This window comes from Tenrec ecaudatus, chromosome 14, assembly GCF_050624435.1.
Source record: "Tenrec ecaudatus isolate mTenEca1 chromosome 14, mTenEca1.hap1, whole genome shotgun sequence".
In the NCBI taxonomy this organism is placed as follows: domain Eukaryota; kingdom Metazoa; phylum Chordata; class Mammalia; order Afrosoricida; family Tenrecidae; genus Tenrec; species Tenrec ecaudatus.
The window spans coordinates 8876445-8899776 of record NC_134543.1 but is presented as its reverse complement, the minus strand read 5'-3'; the positions used below and the strand labels follow the sequence as shown (position 1 = coordinate 8899776).

Here is a 23332-nt window from a genome sequence, read left to right as displayed (position 1 = left end):
CTGGGAAAAACAGGTACAAAACTAAACAACACTTCTGGCAGAGCTAGGGGGCAAGGGTCACAGGTCAGAGTCCACCAAAGGCCTGGTCCTGCTAGCCACGCTCCAATTTCAGCTAGGACCTGGGAGGTCTGGGACTTCACACCAGAAGTACGCTAACCTTTAGACAGACTTACAACCCAGCTTCAAACCAGGGGCCCTCAGAGTCCAGAGGCCTCAGACTGGACAGTCCAGTCCATTAGCAGCAGCAAACAAAGCCCTTCCTGGTGTGAGATGCCACCATCCCAGGTCCACATAGTAAGCAACTTCCCCAATCCTTTTCCACACGATGCCAGCCAAGAGTGACAAAGCACCGGGCGCATGAGCAGGCAAGTCGCCACCAAGGGGAACCCGGACGAGAAGCAACAGAAACAACAGCCGGCAGAAGCAGACTCACAAAGACCCTGAGACACTCGACTGACCAGAGGCCGTCCATCAACAGCTGTATTCAGAGACGGAAAAGTCAAGTGCAAACAGTTCTGCAGAAAAGAGGACCCGACGGAATGTAGCAACGTCGATTTATGACAACATACGAGGGTGCCTGCTAAGCATCCCGTGCTGGCAATGAGCCCCCATCTCAGCTGGCGCTGGCATTTGAACCTGCTACTCACATACCCCGCCCCCCACAGGTGCCCCAGGGAAGCTCTGTAGAAAATCAGAACAAACACCAGCCCCTGGTACAGCGGCGGGCCCAGGGAGAGGCTAGACCTGCTATAGGATCCTGCTAACCAGCTGCCCTGATGGTCACTACCAAACGAACCTGCGCCTTGCTGACTCTGGAAAAAACCAAAACACCAAACCACGTCCACCACTAGGGAATCCATTCTGACTCACAGTGAGTGACCCGACAGGACAGGGCAGAACGTCCCCTACCATCCTTTGTCAAAAATCACTTTATTGGGGGCTCTTACAGCTCTTATCACAATCCATTCATGTGTCAAGCCCATTTGTACGTATACTGCCATCATCCTTTTCAAAGCATTTTCTTTCTACTTGAGCCCTTGGTATCAGCTCCTTCCTCTCCCTCCTCCCCCATTAACCCAGGTTAATTTATAAATTATTATTTTTTTCATGTCTCCTTTCACCCACTTTTCTGTTGTCCGTCCCCCTGGGCGGGGGTTGTATGTGGATCATGTGATCTGTTCCCCCTTCGCTCCCAACCAGGCTATCACCCTTATAGACACAGACTGCCACACCTTTTTGCTGCTGCCCTTTAGCTGGGTTGGAACTCCCAAGCCCTCCCCCCGACCGCACCCCCTCCCAACACCCTCAGGGCCCCTGACCAAGATAATTCCCAACCACAATTCCACCAGTCTCGAGGGCTCAGCAGCCCCTGCCCCAACCACAAAAGCCTCCCCAGCGCCCCCTCTACACCCAGTAGAGACCAGCAGGGACCCCGGGTTGTTCTGAGCACAAGAAACCCAGCCCACCTCCGGAGATCCAGACTCTACCAGGATTCACTGCACAGAGAGACAGAGAGGCGCCCGGCAGGGTGCCTAGGCTTGGTGCCTAGAACCAAGCCCCTGAGTCAGCAGAGGACGGAGATCGGCCTAGTTCTGGTGACAGTGCTGAGTATGTAAAACACCTGGGGCTCCGCACCCCAAATCTGGACAGATTCCAAACGTACCTTTCACTCAGTCCAGCCCCGCAGCCTCAGCTGGGAACTCAGAGGCCCTGCCAAGGGCGGAGCGGGGCCAATGGGGGTGGGGTCGAGGAAGGCGTCCGGCCTGGCTGAGGTCTTGGAGTCTCAGTGCCTTCAGAAGGCAGGACGACGCTGTGCGTCCACTAAGATGCCCTCCCTTTGCATGCTGTGTCCAGCTGCTGACCATAGGCTGGAGGTTCCAGTTTCCCTGGATATGCTCAGAAGACGGATCTACCCAGTCACACCCGAGGTTTGTACAAGTCAGTGTCCACTCGACAGACTGTCAAAAGGGGGACCCCTCCCCAGTGCGAAGGAGATCTGGTGACATAGTGCTTACATATTGGGCTGCTTACCACAAGGTCAGCAGAGCAGTTCAAAACCACCAGGTGCTCCCCAGGAGACAGACTAGGAGGTTTTCTACCCCTGGAAAGAGTCTCAGAAACCTGAAGAGGCAGCTCTACCCAGTCCTGTACAGTCAGCCTGAGTCAGAACTAATTTGATGGCAGTGAGTTTGCGTTATACATTGGGCTGCTAATCACAGGCAGGCAGTTCAAACCCACCAGCCACTCCTCAGGAGAAAGATGAGGCTTTCTATTGCCATAAAGATTTACACACTTGGAAACCCTCAGGGGAAGTTCAACCCTGTCCCAGAGGGTGATAAGGATGAATGGGCTCAATGGCAGTGACTTTGGTTTGGTTTGGTTCCCCCGGGCCATGCCCTACCCCATCCTCCCACCAAGTGCTCAGCTGCAGAAAAGAGGCCAAGGCCAGGGTTCTTTGTGGGAGCAAAATGCTTAGCCAATCAAGAGGCCCAGGAATGACTATCAGGTTGCTGGGCTGCAGGAAGAAGCAGGCTCACCTTCGGGGAGGGGACAGGTGGGTGGGAGGCCCCGCAGTCAGGCCCACAGTCTCCCCCACCCAGTACCTCTGGTACTCCTGCAGGGCGGCCACCACGCTGTCCAAGAGGGGCTGCAGGTCCTGGGAGAAGATGAGGAGCTTCTTTATCTGGGCCTGCAGCCGGGCCACCCGGGGCTCCTCGGCGGCCAGTGCTGCCCGGGTTGTCTGCGAACAGGACGCACCAGAGTCAGGATGACCACAGCTCGCAGCTTGGGTGAAACTGAGACCCCCATGCAGGGACTGAAAGCCCCACTGTGGACTAGGCCCCTGTTCTCTGTCCCTCCAGCCCCCACGCCCGGCGATGCAGAACAAGGCATGGACTCTCTTTGTTTCTGATGGTGGTTAGGAGATGCTTCATCTCGCTGCCTATGGACATGCTCTCGGGAGGGACCAGTCCCTGGAGAAGGACGTGCTCAGTGCAGCAGAGGGTCGAAGAGCTGCCCGGACACAGCCACTCCAACCCTGGCCTCAACCCTCGCACTGACGGCGAGGATGGTGCAGGGCCAGGCAGCGCTTCGTGCTGTTCTAAGTAGGCTTGCTGGACTTTGACCTTGCTGGAAAGGCTCACGCTCCATAAAACAGGCAGAAGTGGGGACCGGCCTGTACCCCTGCCTAACAGTGCCCCGCTCAGCCGTGGCCTGGTCCTCACAGCGGGGAGCTCCTAGCGGCCTCAGGAGGTGCTTGGTGTAAGGACACACCTGGTGCACTCTGTACCCAGCACAGCCCAGGTCAAGGGGCAACAGAACATGGACTGCCTCTGGCCAGAGACCTGTCCACTGAGCCAGGCCGTGTCAGCACAGGCTATGCCAAGGCCAAGGGTCCGGGGGTGGCTAGGTCACTCAGGGGAAGCTGAGGTCCCACCTCTGGGCAACCAGACTGCCCTTACCCTCCGTTTCCCTGCTTGTGGAGGGCCCTCCGAGCCCTGAGGTGCCAGTGACTTCATCACTGGTTAGCTGGTGGCCCGGGATGCCCGGGAGGATGGGCCCACAGGATGGGCTCGCATTTCTGGACTGACCAGTTTGGCCAGAAAACTAGTCTGAGGTCTATGGTAGGTGCCAGGAGTCTCCTAGGCCGGTGACTCATCCAGCAGGGCCCCAGGATGGCTTCGGGGACAGATCGGCCTGTGGTCACAGCCTGGACAAGTGTCTGGTGACCCAGTGGCCATTCTTCCCATGACGGCCATTATCTAATATTGAGAGGGCATGGCGGCTGAGCCCGACCCTCTCGGGGTTCAAGTTCACGCCCACGCCTCTTCTGGTACTGGGCATGCATCATCTGAGCTGCTGGCACCTCAGTCTTCTCTTCCATGCACAGGGGTGATGGCGCTCAGACCACCCTCACGACGGAGACTCCGGGGTTAAGCCTGGCCCAACGCCACCCGCTTCCTTCCATCCAGCCATCTCTCAACGCAGGGAGGCCTCAGGGACCTGGGGCAGGTGAGCCACGTTGAGGAAGGCCGCAGTGAGGCCTGAGACAAAGCACAGACCACCCTGCACACAGCGTTGCTCACCGAGTAGCGTCTCCAGCGGGCCACCAGCTCATCCTCTGTCCCAGCCTCCGTTGCAGGTGGCAGGCCCTCCTCTGCCAGCCGCCTGAGCCCCTTCTGGAACTCTGCAAGCTCTGCCTCCAGGTGCCCAATCTGCTGCCCACTGGCATCCTGGGCCGCCAGGACCTGCCGCAGCCTCTCCTCTTCCTTCCCGCAGAGCCCGCGAAGCTTCTCCAGGACTCTGCGCAGCTCGCTCAGCTCCTGGGTTATCTTCTCGGCCCCCAAGGGAGAAGTGTTCTGGATGACGGCCCTGGACTGCTCCTCCAGCCTCCTCAAGGACCCCTCGCCCCTCGGGAGCTCATTGGCGATGTCCTAAAGGAGGTACAGGGGCCGGGAAAGACATGTGGGGGGAGGGAGGGAAGCAGTGGGGGACTTTAAAAACATTTGCTCTACTGCCCAGAGCGACCTCCCCCTCCACCCCGGAGGTCAGGCTGTCTGCTAACACCTGGAGTCCTGAGTAACCCTGTGGGGCACCTTCCCCAGGGGAGGACCCTCTGTGATAGACAGAACTGACTCAGAACTCGGGAGCCAGCCCTCCCCAAGTCGTTTTCCAAGAGAAAGGCTTTGCTGGATGCCTCTGTTGTTAATGCCTGGCACGTCTCTGTTTGTCTTTATAACCAGGAGGCCTGGCACAGTGGCTGCAATGATGGGTTCTGGAATAAGGGCAGTGGTGAGGATGGCGCAGGGCTGGGCAGTGTGTCCCTCTGCCGTACACAGGGTCGCTGTGACTCAGAACGATGGTTCTGCACCTACCAACAACTACAGCATCTGCGTGACTCTCTACTGCTTTTAAGTAGCCCTGCTGGCATGGCGGGTTGGGCTGATAACCTACAGCTCAGCAGTTTGAACCCGCTCGCTGTTCCAAGGGAAAAAGATGAGGCTGTCTGGTCCCATAAAGATTTACGGTCTCAAAAACCCAAAGGGGCTATTCTGTTCCATCCGACGGGGTCACTGTGGGTCAGTTTGGTTGGTGTTTGGTTCTGGTGGTAGTTACATAATCTGTTGTCAATTTGAGACTAAAGAGTGAAGGGGTGGAGGTTAGTCTTTCAGGTTGCATACAGTTTGATGACCTCATTTGGAGCTGCTAAGGAGAGGAATAGCTCGCGGAAGCGGGACACACAAACACTCCCTGCAAGACATTCCTGTTGAGAAGACACATGGAGCTATGCTAGAGCCCTGGAGCTGAAGGAGCCATGTGGAGACCCCTGTCAGCACTGAAATACTTCCACTGCCACTGGATCCACAAGACTTTCCACCCACTGGCCTATGATTTTCCTACATTTGGCATCATTGCATGTGTTGCGTGAGTCTGAAGTGGAATTTAAAGATTGGTGTCAGACATACGGGCTAATATCAGGCTTATGGGCTTGATCTGGGCTAGGCTGGGCTGTTTCTCAATATATAATTACTCTTGTATACAGAGCTCTTTCTTATACACATATGAGTGTCTATGAATTTGTTTCTCCAGTCAACCCAGACTAATCCACGGTATCCACTGATACCCCACTCCAGGCCTTGGGGTCAGCTAAGTAGGCAGTCGTCCTTGTTCACACAAGTGAGTTTGTTTAACTATGAACTGTACTTCAGTCCAGGCACTACTTGGCACGGCCAGCATTGTCAAGCAGGTCCCGTGCCATTGGAAGCCAGCTGCCCACTTGTTCTTCAGGGGCCAGCAGCTTCCTCGGGCCACACAATCAGTCAGAGAGGCTGGGAGACCCCAACGTCTCCTGCCTGAGAACCGAGGCCTCTGTCTAGACCAACCTTGGGACTGTTGACCTCAGGGGCTGGATAATTCTCTGGAGGGATGGCATCCTGGGCGTGTTAGGCAACCTGCCTGGCCCCCACCTGCTAGATGCCAGCTGTACCCCTTCTCCAGTTGTAAGCACTGAGGGTGCCACCAGATTGAGTCTTCCTGGTTGTGGGTAGGGTTGGATAATTGTCCTGTTGTGTGAGACCCACTGGTCTAGACAGCTGGTTAGTGACCTTGAGTTTGCCAATGCCCTGCTGGGGCAGAAAATCCAACCCAAATCCACTGCCATGGAGTTGATGGCCACTTATAGTGACCCTGAAGGAGGGTGCAGGGGGTGTCCCCAAGGCTGTCATCTTTGTGGAAACAGCGAGCCGCATCATCTCCCGTGGAGCAGCCAATGGGCTTGAACCGCCGACCTCACAGTCAGCAGCCGAGCTCCTCCCCCCTGCACCACCAGGAAGAGACGTCCACACAGCAGCTGTGGCTGACCACTGCTCACTAAGCCCAGGCTTCTCCTGCCATGGTGGCTCCCAGGACAGCCAGCATGGCCTCACTAAATAGACTCACCGCCCGGGACCTCCCAGAGCCGACTTACCTGCAGGGCGGCGAGGCACTGTGGGCTGGTCAGCTTGCATTGCCGCCCCATGCAGTTGTCCACCCTCTCCATCACTGCCTGCAGCCACTGCTGGAACTCGTCCACGCCCGCCTGGTACTGCTCGTGCTCCTGGGTCACCTCCTGCAGCAGGGCCACCCGGGCCTGTAAGGGGGGAGGGGCATCATGGCCATCCATGAAGGAGTCAAGCCCGACAACCTTCCAGACTAAGAAGTCTGCAGACTGCATGTGCCTGCGTGCGTGTGTGCCCGCGCGCACCCGCGCCCATAGGTGTGTGTGTCAGTATTTGCATGTGTGCATCTGTGTGTGGTGAAGGGACGGTGCTTAAGTATGGCTCCTCTGGCCGGGTCACAGAAGATCGCAGAAGAATCGCTGCATTTGAATGAGGGTGCTGGCGAAGACCATAGAAAGGATCGCGGTGGCCAAAGGAACAAACGGCTCCGTCTGGGAAGAAGTACGGCCAGCATGCCCCTGGGAGGCCCCTGGACATGCTGCCAGGAGAGACCAGTCCCAGCATGCTTGGTAAAGTCGACGGGTGGCGATCAAGGAAGGCCCTCAATGAGATGGATTGACACAGTGGCTGCAACCAGGGGCTTGCGTGTGACAGGGACTACAGGGCAGGACAGGGCACGGTTTTGCTCTCTTGTACATGGGGTCCCTATGGGTCATGACTGGCCCATTGGCACCTAACAACTCTCTCCAAATGATGGGGTGGCACCATGCAAGCAGGCTGTGTGACATACTAACGGAGGAGGCTGGTCACACTGGCATCTCTCTGGGTATAAGCCAGCCAGCGAGGAAGCAGGGAGAGAGAACCTCGTGACCATCAAGAAAGAAAATCCACCTGCAGAGCATGTGAGAACACCACCCCACACACACACACACACTGTGCCCTGTCCTACCTGCTGCCATCACCTCACCTCTGTTTCCAGCCAACCCCGCCAGGCTCTGAGAACACAGGACTGAGAGAGACTATGTCCTGGGGTGGCTGACACTTGGGGAGGTGACAGTGTCCCTGCTGGGGTGGCTGGCACTCAAGAAGGGACTTGCAGTGACCACGGCACACCTAGAGACTCCAGCTTTCAAAGCACCCCCCCATAGTGCCCCTCCTGAAGCCCCCCAAGACTTCCTACTTCCCCAGGCTCAGTCCAAGCCCTGAAACCTGGCATTCCAGGGTCAGGCCCCTCCTGAGCAGGTTCCACAGAAGTTAAGAGCATGGGCCTGGATGCTCAGCTGCCCGAGGCTGGTAATTCACCCCTCCCTGAGCATAACAGTGCCAGGGTACCAAAAAAATCCCACTATTGAGTCCATACTGACTCATGGGGCCCTATAGGACAGGGTAGACCTGCCCCTGTGGGTTTCCAAGACTGTATGTCCTTCCAGAAGCAGGCTGCCTCATCTTTGTCCCATGGAGAAGCAGCTGAGTGCTTAACCCCTGCACCACCAGGGCCCCCGGGGTGGGAGGTGCAGTGAGGATTAAATGAGTCAGGTCCCACAAAAGCTGGAGAGCAGCAGCTGGCAGTTCTGTGGCTGTGATTACGTGGCCTTGGGTCCGTTCCGACTTACAGCAACCCTGTGCACAGCCTAACAAAACACCACCTGCAGGCCCGCCAAGGGGCAGAGGCGAAAGGGCCTTCTGTCAGCTCTGACCCAGAGCTTGGAGCTTCTGGGGGCCTCGTGGGAAGCCGGGGAAGGTAGATGCTTCTATGGATTCTAAATGAGCCATCTGCTCCCCTCAGGAGTCTCTGTGTGGATCTGGCAAACTTGGGGCTCTCCCCAAAGGCCAAGAGGGAGAAAAGGCCAGGCACCCCCCACAGAGGGTGGAGACCCCTGCAAACAGGACACAACCTCAAAGGGTGGCCCCTCAGCCCAGAAGTGCATCAGAAAGAGCATCTCCCTGCCAGCCCAGGCTGGGCTCTGGGCAAAGAATGAGCTCAGGCCTGCTGTAGCATTCTGGCTCCGGGGTCAACGTGATGCTCCCCTAACGACTCAGGGACCCCCAAGTCAGAGCACGGTCGTGAAAGGAGAACACACTGACCAGCAGCCTCAGACATCACCGTCACTGGAGACGCTTCCCTGGCAGGGCAGGAAGAAGGCCCGACGGAACCCTGCATTCTCGGCACCCCAGGGCTTGGAGCAGCACCCAACATGGAGAAGGTGCGTGCGAGCATATGTGAAGGCGACCAGGGGAGGGAGGGGCCAGCTGTGAGGAGGGTGGGGGGTGGTTTTCTCCATGGGCACCAGGCTTTGGAATGGGGGAGGAGGGGGTGATGAGAGGGTTAGTGGAAGAGTCGCAGCTGAGTGATGATGGATACCTAGTGGGCAGGCAGACAGGTGATTGCTGGATGGAGAGCTGAAAGACAGGGGGGGTGCAGGGAGTAAGGAGGCAGATGGTAGATTGTAAATATGTGGGTGGGCACACGGTGGAGAATGGGTGGATGGAGAAGGGTTGATGGGAAAGCAGTGGGTTGGGAGTTAGGTGGTGGGTGGGCTGATGAGTGGTGATACTAAGTGAGCAAGGCAGGTGCTGGAGGAGCAGACAGTAGGGGGTGGGGTGGGAAATGGATATGTGAATGAAACCTTCACCTGGGTGGATGGATAGGTGACTGATTACAGCACTACATGAGCAAGTGGGTCACTAAGTGTTGATTAGACAAGCTTACTGATGAAATGCATGGGCAGGTCCATGGGTGGACAGACAGAAGGACACATGGTGCATGAGTGGGTGCTTAAGGAGATACATGGATGGGTGGTGGTGAGCAGGGAGGGGTGTGGATACCAGATTGGGGTGTTGGGCACAGTCGTGGGTGCGGGATGGATGGGTGGATGGCTAGAAATATGGGAAGGAGGTGGGGAGCTGGAAGGGTGGTGGATGGGCAGATGGATGAGAGGTGGGTGAGTGGATGGAAGGATGGACAGATAGCTGGGTGTTGAGTAGACAATAGGTACATGGGCAGACAGTAAATGGAAAGCCGGCTGGGTGGATGGTGGGTAGAGAGATGGGTGGACGGCTAGTGAATAGCTGGGTGATTCTGGGGGGCAGACAGGTGCATAGACAGAGTGAGTGAATGGCGGAGTGGACAGAAGGTGAGCAGACAGCGGATAATCAGCAGGCAAATGGGTGGCTGGCGGGGTAGACGATGGGTAGAGAAATGAACAGGTAAGGGCCAACCAAGCCTCACCTGGGCTTTGACCTTCACGGCGTCGTACTCAGCTTTCATCTTCTTCTGGGCATCCTCGTCCACGCTGGGGTCTCCGATCCTGTTGAACAGGGAGGCTGCCTCCTCCAGCAGCCGGTCCAACAGGGTGGCCCGGTTGTCCACGTTGTGCAGCAGCACCTGGGCTTGGCTCAGCTGCCACTGCTTCTCCTTCAGGCCCAGTTGCAGCTCCACCTGGGGCCCCAGCGTGACCATCACCTTCTGGAACCAGCGGTAGAAATCATCTCGGGCCAACAGGTATTCGCTCCAGTGCAGCCACACCCATTCGATGCGGCTGTGGACAGGGGGAGAGGAGGCCATGAAGCCAACCCACCTGGCTCCTGGGCAGCCGGGCCCGCTGACGCCTCCCTCCCAGCGCGACAGAGTGGGTGTGGGAGCAGCGACACCCTCTCCAACTTGAGAGTCCCCTGAACAGCGTGTTAATACCCAAGACTGATCCCTACTCCGTCCATCCTACTGGATAGGCCCCAGCAGGCTACGCATTGAGCTGCTTCCGCGAGATCGGTGGTTCAGACTCGCCAGTCTCTCCATGCGGAGGAAAGATTTCAAGTCTCGAAAACCCACAGGGGCGGTTCCACTCTGTTCTATAGGGCGGCTGTGAGTCAGAGATGACTCAGGAGGAGTGAGCTAGGTGTTTTTGGTTTGTGTCTTAGCAAGAAGTCCCAAGGGGGAGCCGAGGGGCCGGCATTAAACAAACAGACAAACAAAATGCAGTTGTCCTTGATTGATTTCAGCTCGTGGCCCCTCCACATTCAAGAGTACGGCTACACTCCAGAGGGCTTACTTTACAAAGCTTTTAGACGCACAGGGTCAGGTCTTTCTTCCAATGTACCTCTGGTTCAGTTCTGTTGGTGAACCTTTTAGTTAGTGATCTAACCACTTCACACACACACACACACACACACACACACACACACACACACCCCACCCCCGCAGGGACTGACTAATGTGCAGGCAGGACGTCTGGTGTCCAGAGTCACTCCAAGAAGCACCAGGCTTGGTGATGCCGCTCTGTCCAAATTCCAGCCCTGACCTCTCCCACGAATGACACCAGACCCCCAGCCATTTCTCCTTGGAGACGGCTTGCCAGGCACAGAAGGCTGCTTTGGGGATTCCGCAGATAACTGGCAGAGTACGATGGGATCCAGGTGCTTTGTAAGCAAATGGGATGGATAAGAGGGGCTTGGGGGCCGACATCAGGGTGCCACAGTGCTGTGAACTTGCTACATAGCCCTGGCTCTTCATCTGCCTCAGTTTCCTCTTCTGCAACACAGCGAGGATGCCCCCTCTCTCACATGCACCATGCCACCTGACCTGGAGGCTCTGGAGAAAGAATTTGGACAGCAGAGAGCACTGTGCAGGGTGCCCCTTGGTCTCCACTCACCACCTCAGTTTATGAAGACAGAGAAGGTGCTGGCAGCAGCTCTTGCCAGAGGGCCTGCTGAGTGCCCTACTTGGGGCCTGGCCTTTGACTTCTGTTACTCCTTTCCAGCCTCCCCTCAACCTGCAAGGGGCACTGTGTACGTCCGTGTCCAGATGAGGAGACTGGGTGTTGAAGAGGTCCCTCTGGAGTCACCCCCAGGTCAGCCTGACTTTCCTCTGTAATGTACCTGGTCCCTCCCACCACTTGGCGCCCAGGTACCAGCAGAGCATCTGGGTTAGCTTTCCGGCAAGGCGATGGGCGTTCATATCCCCAGACCCTGTTCTTCCGCCCAGGGATGAACACATAACAAGCTCATTAAGAACGGTTGGTGTGGTGAAGAAATCAAAGATGTCTGGCTATCAGATGTCTGGGGTCTTAGAGCCCTGTCTTTTAAAAAAGCAGGCATCTAAGTGAGATGACGGCTAAGTCCGTACAGCAAAGGCACACTTGCTGGTGTGCTCCAAGGATCATAAATAATAAAATCCAAGACCAGAGGAGGGAATGGTATTAGAGCTTAAATTCTGAGCACCCAGTTTGCAGAAGGCCATGAAAGACAGTGAAAGTCCCAAATGCCTGTGCGGGGTCCCCACTTGGGACAAGCCTCCAGCAAGTCCCTCTGACCAAGGGCGGGGCTGTCAGAACGTGCTGTCAGTCAAAGTGCACTGGAAAGTGATTGGTCCACTAATGCAGACATGGCCAGCTTGGAACCTAACACCTTATCTATCCTCTCTGGTCTCCCCTTTGAGCCATTGTGAATTTGTTCCAGTGTTTATTATTTTCTGTGATCTTTTCAACTGGATGTTTCCTATGTTTTATTTTGTTATTGTTTGTTTTTGTGTGTGCACTTTTGCTTTTAGTTTTTGTAAGTTTTCCTGTCTATGACATCCGGGATAGGTAAATCTATACAGACAGGACCTGGCGTAAGAGTTTCTTGGGGTGAAGGCAGTGGAGGTTGGGGGAAAACAGGGAGTTAACAATGAATACAAGAAAGAAGAAAATGTTCCCAGATGGATTGTGGTGAGGACCCCCCACTCTGTTTGCTATGCTTGGACCAGTGAATTGTAGGAGATGGAATGAACTGTCAATGACACTGTCCACATTAATAAGAAAAGGGGGAGGAAGGAGAATGGTTGACAAAGCCGTGGCAATGAGGAATTGCTCATCTCGAGAAAGAGGCAGGCAGGGCTGGCCCCAACCCTAGGAGGCTTGGCGTGGGTGGGGCAGCCGTCCTACCTGTGACAGTGAGTCATGTAGGTGACAGTCTCCTCCCACCGGGCCTTGACCTCCTTCAGCTGGGCCACGATCTCAGGCTTCTGGGCCTCCAGGCAGTGCCCCAGGAGGGCCTCTGCTGCACAGAGCACCAGCTCCACCTTCACAAGCCCCTCGGGCTCCAACTGGCAGATTTCCTGTTGGGAACACAAACACCACTTTCCTGGGCCAAGGTGCAACTCCAGCAGGCTGGGGCTGGGCAGACGGTGGCACCAAGCTGAGAGCCGAGACTCTGAGGCCAGAGCAGCAGCTGGGAGCCTGGGGTAGAGGAAGGAACAAAGCCGAACAAAATCACTGCGCTATGGTGACTTGAGCCAGAGCCGTCCCTCTGGCCCCGCCTGGGCCCACTTACGGCGTCATGATCTGAGGTGTGAGTAGTCCCCGGACCCGGGTTTGGGGGTCTTTGGGGGGGTTAGAGGAACACAGGGAGTACAGTGCCCTTGCTTGGTTCCCTCACAGAGGTTGGTCCCCTCCGCCAAAGCTGCTCACAGCCAGCACCAATGATGGGTACCCAATAAACAAGGTCACTCATTGGGCTGCTAACTTCAAGGTCCGAAGTTCGAACCGACCAGCCGCTCCATGGGAGAAAGACGAGGCTTTCGACTCCCGTAAAGAGTTATAGTCTCGAGGACCCACAGGGGCAGTTCTACCCTGTGCTGGAGGGTGGCTGCTATGTGTTGGCACCGATGGCAGCGACTTTGGTGCTTTTCCTTGAATTCACGTACTCATCTCTTATGAGCAATGCCCCCCCGGGGGGGGGGGGTTGCTGCATGGACCAGTTCATTACGGGGTACCGCACAAGCACAAGGAACCCATGCTGACTTGGCTTCTTGGGTGCTCAGCCCCTGCTGAGGATGCAGGAGTGAGAAGGCCCATCTGTCCCCGGGAGGCATCCAGCTCTCTGCTTGGAGGACTCCTTGCCTGGCCAAACTCTCCTTGAAACTCCAGCCCGCAGCCTGAGCGGAGTCCACTGCCCACCATCCTGCCCTGTTCCCTCACTTGGACTGGGCCCGCAGGCCTGGGTCACCGTCTCTCCCAGCCACTGCAGCATCCCCCTGAATAAATACCTGCTCCGTCGCAGCCTGGAACCAGCATCTCAGAGGCCCAAGACTCACACACAACCTCCACACAGACCTGGATGTCAATGACCAGGAGTGACTGTCCTCATGAGCACAGGACTGGGCATTGCTTTTCTCTGTGAAACACGTGCACATGGACGGATGTCCTGGGAGGGAGCTGAAGCCACAGCAATGAGCAAGAAGCTTCATCCAGTAGCCGGCAGCTCACGCTTGGACACTGTGGTTGAGGGGGGCTGGATTCCAGTACCAAATCCACTGCCTCCCCTCTGTGGCCTCCGTCGAGTTCCTTCACTGCTCTAGGATGATGGAAAGTACAGGGAGCCCTGGTGGCTTAGTGGTTACATGTCAAGTGGCTAACTGAAAGGTCAACAGTTCGGAACCTCCAGCCGCTCCTCAGGAGAAAGAGGAGACTTTTGAGTCCCGTAAAGAGTAACAGTCTCAGAAACCCACGGGAGCAGGTCTACCGTGTCCTACAGGGTAGCTGTGAGTCAGAATAGACTCAGTCGATGGAAAGCAAAAGCAAAGAGGACTTGAAGGGCTGATGGACGAAGGTCAAAGACCACAGCATTCCGTTTGGAGGACAGTTCCATGCCGAGCATCAGATGGACCTAGGAAGTATCCAGGGGGGCTGATGTGGGCTGGTCGATCTGGGGACCACTCCTGAGGGCCCTCCATGGAGTAGCATCGCCCACTTCCCACCGCCGGGCACTCTGCACCCCACGCAGGACTGAGAATGAACGTCTGGCCGCTCCCAGAGAAATCACATCATCATCATTAACCAGTTGTCATCAGACTCTGAGGCTGTCCTCATCCATCGAGACCGAGGTCTTAGAAGCCCCCGGAGGCCGCTCACTCGGTCCTGCTGGTCACCAGAGGGCTGGAATCGACTGGGTGGCAGTGGGTGGCGTGGGCTTGCTGGGTGTCTGGGGTCAGCGAGGCCAGAGGCTGTTTCTGGACTGGAAGCAATGTTCTCAGAGGTACTCTGCCCTCCTTCACTGCCCCATCCATCGAACTGTGCCCCCTGGCTGGCGTGAGCCCTCAATCCAGCTAAGACCAGCTGAGCACCTGCTATGTGCCAGCACCGTGCTGAGCTCACAGGCCTGGCAGGGGAGGGAGGGGAGCGAAGACAGAGTCCAAAGGCCTGTACAGTCGCAGTGCTCCAAGGCCAGTGAGCGGGTCTGACCCACAGCCCCCCCGTGCACAACAGAAGGACACCCGCCAGGCCCTGCGCCATCCTCCCGATTGTGAAGTTGGAGCCCTTCGCTGCGCCCGCTGTGTCAGTCCATCTTGTCGGGGTCTTCCTCTTTTTCGCTGCCCCTTCACTTTACCAAGCATGCGCTCCTTCTCCTGGGACTGGCCGCTTCTGACAACATGTCCAAAGTACGTGAGACGAAGTCTCCCCATTCTTGCTTCTAAGGAGCATTCTGGCTGTTCTTCTTCCAAGGTCGGCTTGTTCTTCTGGATACATGGCGCACTGTATATTCCGTGTTGTTTACTGGTATCGTAGTTCAAAGGCATCACTCACTCACTGCCATCGAGCCGACGCTACCTCCTAGTGACTGGAGGGACAGCGCAGGGCAGAATGGCTACTGTGAGTTTCTAAGACAGTAACTCTTCCTAATTCAGGAAAAGAGCCAGAAGAGCATGAAAAGAGGTCCAGGGAGCCCCCGGATCAAATCAAGAAGGCTTCACGTAGGAGCTGATGTTAGCACCCTGCCTTGAGAGGGGGTGCGGGCACTTGGAGGTGGGGACGGTGAGGTGCTCAGGGATGCGTGCGCTGGCCTTGGGGAGGCAAAGCCCCAGGAAATCCTCAGCTGCCCCTGACCATGGGGGTGGGGAGGGCCTAGAACCCAGTGCAGAAGTGGCCCGGTGGACACAAGCTCCTGGAGAAGGGCCGTGGGCAGGGACAGATGGCTTGAGATGGTTCTCTGCAGCCAGCATCAAACCAAACAGTGGTCTCCAGGGTCCACCTCGTGCCAGGCCCTGCTCTGTGTCAAGTCCGCCAACAGCTGGGTGCCCCTCACACACACGCAGACTTAGGGGAACTGGCATTCCAGGCAGCGGGAACTGCAGGATAAAGACTGGGGTGCTGGGAAATCCAGGAGGCTCTCTGCTCTGGGTTCAGTTTAGAGTCACAGGCTCTGAGTCCCTTCCTTGAGCCAGCTTGAGGGCAGAGCCTGGTGGGGGCAGTGGAAGGGGGCGTGGAACTCAGAGGGGAGGCATGGCCCCGCCCCTTCCTGGAAGGACGTCCACCACACAGAAGACGGGACCAGGCTCAGAAGCCACACCTGACCACACAGGTGTTCCTGCCCAAGACAGGGGCCTGGGGACAAGCTCCCGGGCCAGACAGAAAAGCGTGGTTCTGAGAGCATGTGAGAAATGAGGCCCCCATGCTCCTCTCCTGATCTGTACAGCAGAACTGCAGGGGTAGATCGTTCACACTGCAAACTTGACCGCCACTGGGGCTAGCCCACCCTGCCATCCAACTGAGAGAAGCCGAGGCCTGCTGGTGGCAGAGAACATGCCGGAGAGCAGAAGGGCAGGGCTGGGGGCCGGTGCCGGGCAGATGGCCTGGCCTCTGCCTACCTGGGTCTCACGCAGCCTTGCCTCCAGGGCGGCCCGGGGCCCCTGGGTGTTGTCATTGATCTGCAGGCGTCGGTGCACAGCCGCCATCCACGTGTGCGCCTCCTCCACGCTCTGATCAAAGGCTTCCTGGGGCTGCTGCGTCATGGTACCTGAGGAGCCGAAGAAAACACACATGAGACCAGGCCAGTCACGTGGAGGCAGCGGGGGGCCAAGCACTGGGGATGGGCCCATGCCACCTCAACCCCAACCCCGAGATTGAGCAAGTTGTCAGAAAGGTATATGGCTGGAGATGCAGCGAGCACGGAAAACAGGACTGGGGTTACAATTCTGGAGCCCTGGTGGTGCTATTGGGTCAGCAGGGGATGCTAACTGCAAGGCCAGCAGTTCAAAAGTAGGAGCTGCTCCATGGGAGAACAACGAGGCTGGCCTGTGAGGATGGATGGCCTGGACTACCGGAGGTAAGGGCCTAGGAATTGGAATCAACCTGACAGTGGCAGGGAGGTGTATGCTTGATGGTGTTTGTTTAAGTACAAAACAAAAATGACACAACACTGAAAGGCTGGAGACCTAGCAGTTAGAGGGGGCTGGGTCAGACCCAAGGGGGCAGTGTGGGCAGATGGGTAGGAAATGACACCTGGGACTGACCACATGCGGATCCTGCAGAGCCCCTCAGGCCTCTTGCACTGACAGGAACCCTGAGGGCCACTTGCTCTCCACTGGGTAGCCACGGGGTGGTGGGTACTGCCCCCCCCCCAGCCTGAATAAAACTATTTCTTTTCTTTTCAGATGAACTTGTCTCTAAAACAATTTTTTTAGGGTATCAAGAAAGAAGGACTTTGTTGGGTTGGCTGGTTTGTTTAAGGGAAATGGGGCAGCTCCAGAGGGCTAGTGGTTCTTGTCTTTGGTGGACTGATGGTTTGAGGTCCACCAGCAACAGTGAGGAAGAAAGGCCTGGACATGGGGAAAATCAGCCCCAGAAAACTCAGGGGGGCACGGCTGTGCTGGGACCCCGGGAACCGCCTCGATCCACATGCACCCCACAGCCCGGCTGGCCGCTGTTTGTGTTGCTACGGGAGACCAATTTCACGCTCTTTGTTGGGCGGTGCATAGTTGGAAGGGGTGGCTGACTGGGGGGTGGGGGCAGAGGGGACGGGCGGGGGTGCCCTGGGAAAGAGGCCCGAGGCGCTCAGAGCTGAGCTGCTTGCCAGTGTGGTGACTGCTGTTTTTGTTGTTCTCATGTAACAATTTAATCTGATCCCTGCGGCTGCCACTCCCGTTTTCCGAATGAGGCATCCCCAAAGCACGTTTTCCGTTGCTTCTCGGAGTCACCGTGTTCCCAGCGTGTGCCTTCACGGGTGTCCAAAACCTCCGCCTCTATTTTCATAAAGAGAAGGAGGGTCCTAAACAGCCTCCAGTCTCAAAGGGCCCGATGGGGCTGGGGGCGCTGCACGACCCCTCTGGCTGGAAATGCCAGGGGTATGGGGCAAGGAGTCCTTTGGAGACCCCCTAAGCACAAAATGGGTCCTTGGGACAGGGGTGTGGCTGGGGCCTGATGGCAGACTTGGCACGGTGCAGGCAGAGCTGGGCTTATGTTCAGGAGACTTGGGCCTCCCGGCCACTCTGTCAGACCACTGCCCTAGCCAGGCCAAGGCTGCGAACACAGTTGCCAATCAACTGCCACACCTCTGCCCTCCAGGGCCCACGGTGCATGCAGAAGGTAGACCTGGGCAGGAATGGGGGGAAGAGACAGGGAGGAGGCCATACTTCGAAAGCCAGGCTGGGAGGGACTGGGCAGTGGGAGCAGAGCCCCCAGGCAGCAAGATTGCTGCAGGAGACACAACCCAGGATGGAGAGGCGACAAGGGACACATGGGCCTCCCGGGTTTCCTGCCCCTCAGACTGCAGCTGGTGCCGTCCATGGACACAGCCTGGTGCAGCAGAGTGCTCTGACCCAGGCCAGTGCCCGGCCAAGACTGAACAGTCTGGGGCTTGGAGAGTAGCTGCGCCCTCTGCCCTGGTCCTGGATCCTGAAGCGCTGGCCCAGAGCTGGCCCGATGTGCTCTCTGGAGACCAGCCTTACAGAAGAGGGCAAGGCACTGGCACAACAGCCATGCCTAGCGCTGACCTTCCCCCTCATGCTGCCCACCGCCCTGGGAAGCCTTGACCCGGCTCTCTGATATGACCGGGGAGTGGCAGGCCAGCACCAGCTACCACCCCAGCCCCTCCAACACTCTCAAAGCAAGAAACCTACTTCTCCAGGAACACATAGACCCTGCTGCTGGGCTTGCCATCTGACCACCGGGACGTGCCGTGAAGCCACCGGGACATGCCACGAAGCCTGCTAGCAGGAGTCCACCCATCAGGGCACACCATGGCATGGGACACTAAACCCACCCCAAGCAGAGTCCGGTCACAGAGTAACTGTGCCTTCATCACGAGCCCCTTTCCCAGGTGGAGCTGGACACTGAGTCCACAGTGTCACCTGGGTAATGGCGATGGGAATAAGAACAGCCAGTGTTTATCAGACAGTTCCTACTGCCTGGCTTTATGCTGAAAGGCTTACAGAAAGTAACTCATGCACCCCACAGAATGCAAACTCACTGCCCTTGAGCCTCTGTCGACTCATAGGGGCCCTGTCAGACAGGGTCGAACTGCCCCTGTGGGTTTCTGAGCCTGTACCTCTTTAAGGAATAGAAAGCCTCCTCTTTCTCCCTCTGAGCAGCTGGTGGTTTCAAACTGTTGCCCTTGTTCTTGGCAGCCCAACACGCAACCATGACGCCACCAGCGCTCCTCTGTCCTACAAAGTGATGCACTTATTATTTTGCCCCTGCTTGACTGCTGTGCAGGAGACCCTGGGTGGGTCAAATGGCCCAGCTGCTGGCCATAAGGCTGGAAGTTCTAGTCCACCAGGAAGCACCTAAGAAGAAAGGCCTGGAAACCCCAGGGTTGGAATCGGCTCCATGGACACTGGCTACAGCAGAGTCAGTGGCGGTTCAGCAAGTCAGGTCATTGCCCAGGAGCACAGAGGCTTCAAGAAGCAGAGGCAGGACTTGAACCCAAAGCTGCCCAAGCCCAAAGCCTCAGCTTTGATGCCTCTTGGGGCTACACTGCAACCAAAGCCCCACCCTCACCCAGAGTAGCCCCCTTGGTCCTGGTGCAGGGTGTGAGCTAGGCAGGCCAGCCTTAGTGCTGTGTTTGAAGTGAGCATCCAAGATTTGGGAAGACAGAACCAGGGCGTAAAGCTGGGCTTCAGCTCAAGAATCCAGCTCCAAAACAATAATCAGAGGCAGGCGAGGTCCCAGGCCCACTGCAGCCCAGAGCCCCGCCCGCCACCTCAGCCTTGCTGGACCCAGAAGATCAACTCTCAGGCCCAGGGAGCAGCTCTGCGCCCCGCCCCCCCGCCCCCCTCTGCCTCCGAGGCCCCACCTCCCCACCACAAAATGCACTGGGGTCCCTGGAGTGCTGAGGCGGGTCCTGGCCCGGATGCTCTGGTCCTTCCCGAGTGACTCACTCCTGCCACCCTCTTGACTCGTCCCCCTCTGCTCTCAGGCATCAGACAGAATTCCAGGAACTGAGCTGGCAGCTGGTTTTAATTTCCAAACCTCTTCCGTGTGGATTCTGGAAACGTTCTTTGCTGCAGAGAGGCCTGCAACCTGAGCCCCTGGTGGCAGCCCTCTCACCAGACCCAGGCAGGAGGTGACACTAGGAGCAAATGGACCCCTGAGCCAGGCACCCCCATGTCCCTATGTAACCTGCAAGACCCCTCCACGGGGCGGTTCTGGATGTGGGGAATGGCTGAGTCGGCCTCATCTGAGACTTACAAGCAAATGTAGAAGCTTGGGGAGGAGGGGACTGTACCCCACCTGGTCCCTGTCATTGGTCTGCAATGTTCACAAAGGTAAAGGAGGCTTGGGGACCATTGGGTGGCATCCACATGGTCAACAGTTCCAATCCACCAGCCACTCCATGGGAGAAAGAGAAGGAAGCTTACAGGGGCAGTTCTACCCTCCCCCACAGGGTTGCCATTAGTCTGAATGGAATCGATAGCAATGAGGTTTGGGTGGGTTTTTTTTTTAGATCAAGGTAAAGAGGCCCCACTTTGCATCTGAGGTATCAGGTCATCTTTAAATGACAGCCATACAGGTGAGGGGCCAACGGCATTGCCAAGCAAGGCTCGGGCTCTGACCGCCACCTGTAATACCAGCCACCCCTTTTGACAACAGAGCGCCCGAGTTTGGCCTCCCAGATCACTTCAAAACCAAACTTGGAGCGCCCCCATTGAGGCAGGGTGGAAATGTCCCTAAGGCTTCCAAGGATGAATCTTTCCGGGGTCAGGGAGCCTCATCTTTCGCCCACAGAGCTGCTGGTGGCTTCTGACTACAGTTAACTAGATGCTTGACCCACTAGCCATAGGGCTCCTCTCCCCAAGACCGGCCATCTGAAACCCCATGTCTAGTCGCTTCGCAAGGAACTAAGCCCGAGCTCTGCAGCTCCAAGCCTCTCCCCCTACAACCCTGACCTGAGCAACATGGGGCCATCAGAAATGTGAGAGGTGAGGGGCAACTCAGAAAATCCGATGGGGGGAGTGTGAGGGGTGGCAGAGGAGCCAACGGTGCGAAGCTGGGTCCTCTGGAAGCAGGTGAGATGGCCAGGCAAAGAGAGACATGCAGGCTGAGCAGGGCTCCCAGGCTACAAAGGTGGGGGTCTTGAAGAGTCAGATCTGTGGATGGGGCCTGAGAGAGTAGTTAGGGTCTAAGGATTTGAGTGGACCCTGAGGTTGTAGGTGGGACCTGAAAGGTGTGGGTGGGGCCTAATAATGTGGGTGGAGTCTGAGGGCGCAGACAAAACCCAAGTATGAGGCCAGAGGGGATGGGTGGAGTCTGAGTGTGGGAGGAGCTTGGTGGAAATCAGGGAGGCGTGGCCTGCCCTTGTGTGGGACAGAGGGTCAATCCTGGTGTCAGAGCGGCTGGCTCAGTCCTGGCTGGGACGCTGTGTGCCCCAGACCACTCACCTGATGTTGGCCAGCCCAATCAGGAGGCCAGACTTGGGAGTGAAGATAGCAAGCTTTTGACTGTCATTTTTATGCCATTGGTCAGGCCTGCCTAGAAGGTTGTGAAATCAGTTTAGAGGTCTTGATCATTTTGTTGTTGTTGTAAGGGGGGGAAAAAAACAAACACAATAGGACACAAAATATCACAGTGCCCCTCAGGGGCTAAGGACAAGCGTTACTTTGAAAGGCTGTGTGTTTGTAGATGGTTCCGAGCTCCAAATGCATGCAGTGTTTCTCACTGTGATTCCACAAAGCGCCTGCGGAACGGTGTCAGGCCGGCGGCTATTGGCTGCAGGAGGGTTTGTCACACCGAGATGGGGTCACTTGTTGGGGGCCAACCCACCACGACCCCATGCACAACAGAAGGCGTCCGTCCTGCCTGGTCCTGCACTGTCCTCACAGTGGTTCGGTTGGCTGGGCTCCGGGTTGCAAGCCACTGGGTGTCATCATCGGGCACTATATCTGACAATGACCTGCTGCTACTCCTGAGGTTTAAGGAGAGCTCTTCAGAGGCCAGGATGGTGAGACGCCGTCATTGGATATGTCAGGAGAAACCAGTCCCTGGAGCAGGACGTTGTGTTGGGTCAAGTAGAGGGGCAGCGAAGGACAGAAGGCCCCCAAGGAGATGGATGGACACCGTGGCTGCCACGCTCGGCTCGGGCACGGCATGATTGTGAGGATCGTACAGACTGGTTAGTGCTTCCTTCTGTCGTGCAGAAGGTTGCTATGGGTTGGAACCAACTCAATGGCACCTAACAACAACAACACAAGTCTTCAAAAGTGGGCAGTCTTTTCTTAGTCTTCCTGCCGCATGGTCTGTTCTTAGTCTGCCAGTCCCATTGAGAAACCTATTCATTTTGGGTAGCCCCGCTGGCATTGAATACCGGGAGAAGTACTGGTGACATCGCCTCCAGGATCACACAAGCCACCACGGTGTGACCAACTGAGGGACAGGTGATGGCCGATGGAACATTATGGGCAAAGAAAAGGCATAAATCTGAGGGCTGCGGTGGTGGGTTTCAGGGAGCAAGCTTTCCAGGAGTTGGACTGACCCCCACCTTGGTCTCGTGCACAGCACACCTGGTAGAGATGGCGCAGGGCCAGGCGAGGTTCATTCTGAAAGGCCATCGTGGTTCTGAGCAGACTGAGTGACCACGGACCACCACAACTGCCATAGGCAACCACCTGGTTTACTGGTGTAGATCTACAACGAGTGGTTCTCAAACTGTGGGTCGCGACCCTTTTGGGGGTCAAACGACCCTTTCACAGGGGTCAATCGATTCATAACAGTAGCAAAATGACAGTGATGAAGTAACAATGAAAACAATTTTATGGTTGGGCGAGAGGGAGTCACCACAATATGAACTATTCTTATGGGTCACAACATTAGGAAGGTTCCAGAACCACTGGTCTAGACTGTTATCTAGGGTGCCCGGCCGAAATCCACATTGTGAGAGACGGAGAAAAGACCAGCCTTGCCACAGGAGTTGTCCTGCGGGCCTCCCCATCGATGCTCACGGAATCAGCAGGCAAGAGCTCAGGCGATGCATGGCAGGGCCTCAGTCTCTTCTGAAGGAGACCTCTTTAGAGGGTTACGGAGCAAGGCCCGTCCTCTGAGGACTAAGGTGCATGCGTCTGACCCAAGCCGTGCATTTTCCATCACCTCCTGTGCACATGCACGTTGGACAAGGAATGAGGAAGTCCGGAGACAAACATGCCGAATGGCGGTGCCGGAGAAGAACATTGTACCACGGAAGGCCGAAAGAACCAATCATTCTGTCTTGGATGAAGTACACCGAGTGCTCCTGAGAGGCAGGAGGAGGAGACTTTGTCTCACAAACGGTGGACATGTTATCAGAAGGGACCAGCCCTGGAGAAGAACATCACACACGGTAAAGGAGAGGGGCAGCAAAAAGAGGAAGACCTTCCACAAGACAGGGCTGGAAAGTCACAGAGCCTGGTAGATTTGTTTTGCTTTGTTTTTTCGACAAGATGGATTGACCTGGTGGCTGCATCAATGGCCCAAAGATACGCATGGTTGTGAGGTGGAGCAGAAACTGGGTGGTGTTTCAGTAGGTTGTGCACAGGGTTGCCAGAAGTCGGGCCCAACGCGATGGCACCCACCACCACCGGCCCCGAACCCCCAGCCGCTGGGGGCTCAGTGCAGAGCCTGGTGGCTGAAGGACAGCCAGAAGTATGGGTCGCAGGGTTGTGACGAGCCTGA

General features: G+C 56.7%; 1 protein-coding gene across 2 annotated transcripts in view; it reads right to left on the bottom strand.

Annotated features, from left to right (window-relative positions):
* Window positions 1-23332, bottom strand: part of SYNE3 (spectrin repeat containing nuclear envelope family member 3) — an 83104-nt gene that overhangs the window by 24723 nt on the left and 35049 nt on the right. For both annotated transcript variants that reach the window (XM_075530538.1, XM_075530537.1), the window contains exons 2-7: window positions 16060-16208; window positions 12359-12531; window positions 9667-9976; window positions 6467-6628; window positions 4086-4433; window positions 2604-2740 (exon numbers count right to left, since the gene is read on the bottom strand). In XM_075530538.1, coding sequence (XP_075386653.1) covers window positions 2604-2740; window positions 4086-4433; window positions 6467-6628; window positions 9667-9976; window positions 12359-12531; window positions 16060-16203 — 1274 coding nt within the window. In that variant the 5' untranslated portion in view covers window positions 16204-16208. The remainder of the gene's footprint in view (window positions 1-2603; window positions 2741-4085; window positions 4434-6466; window positions 6629-9666; window positions 9977-12358; window positions 12532-16059; window positions 16209-23332) is intronic.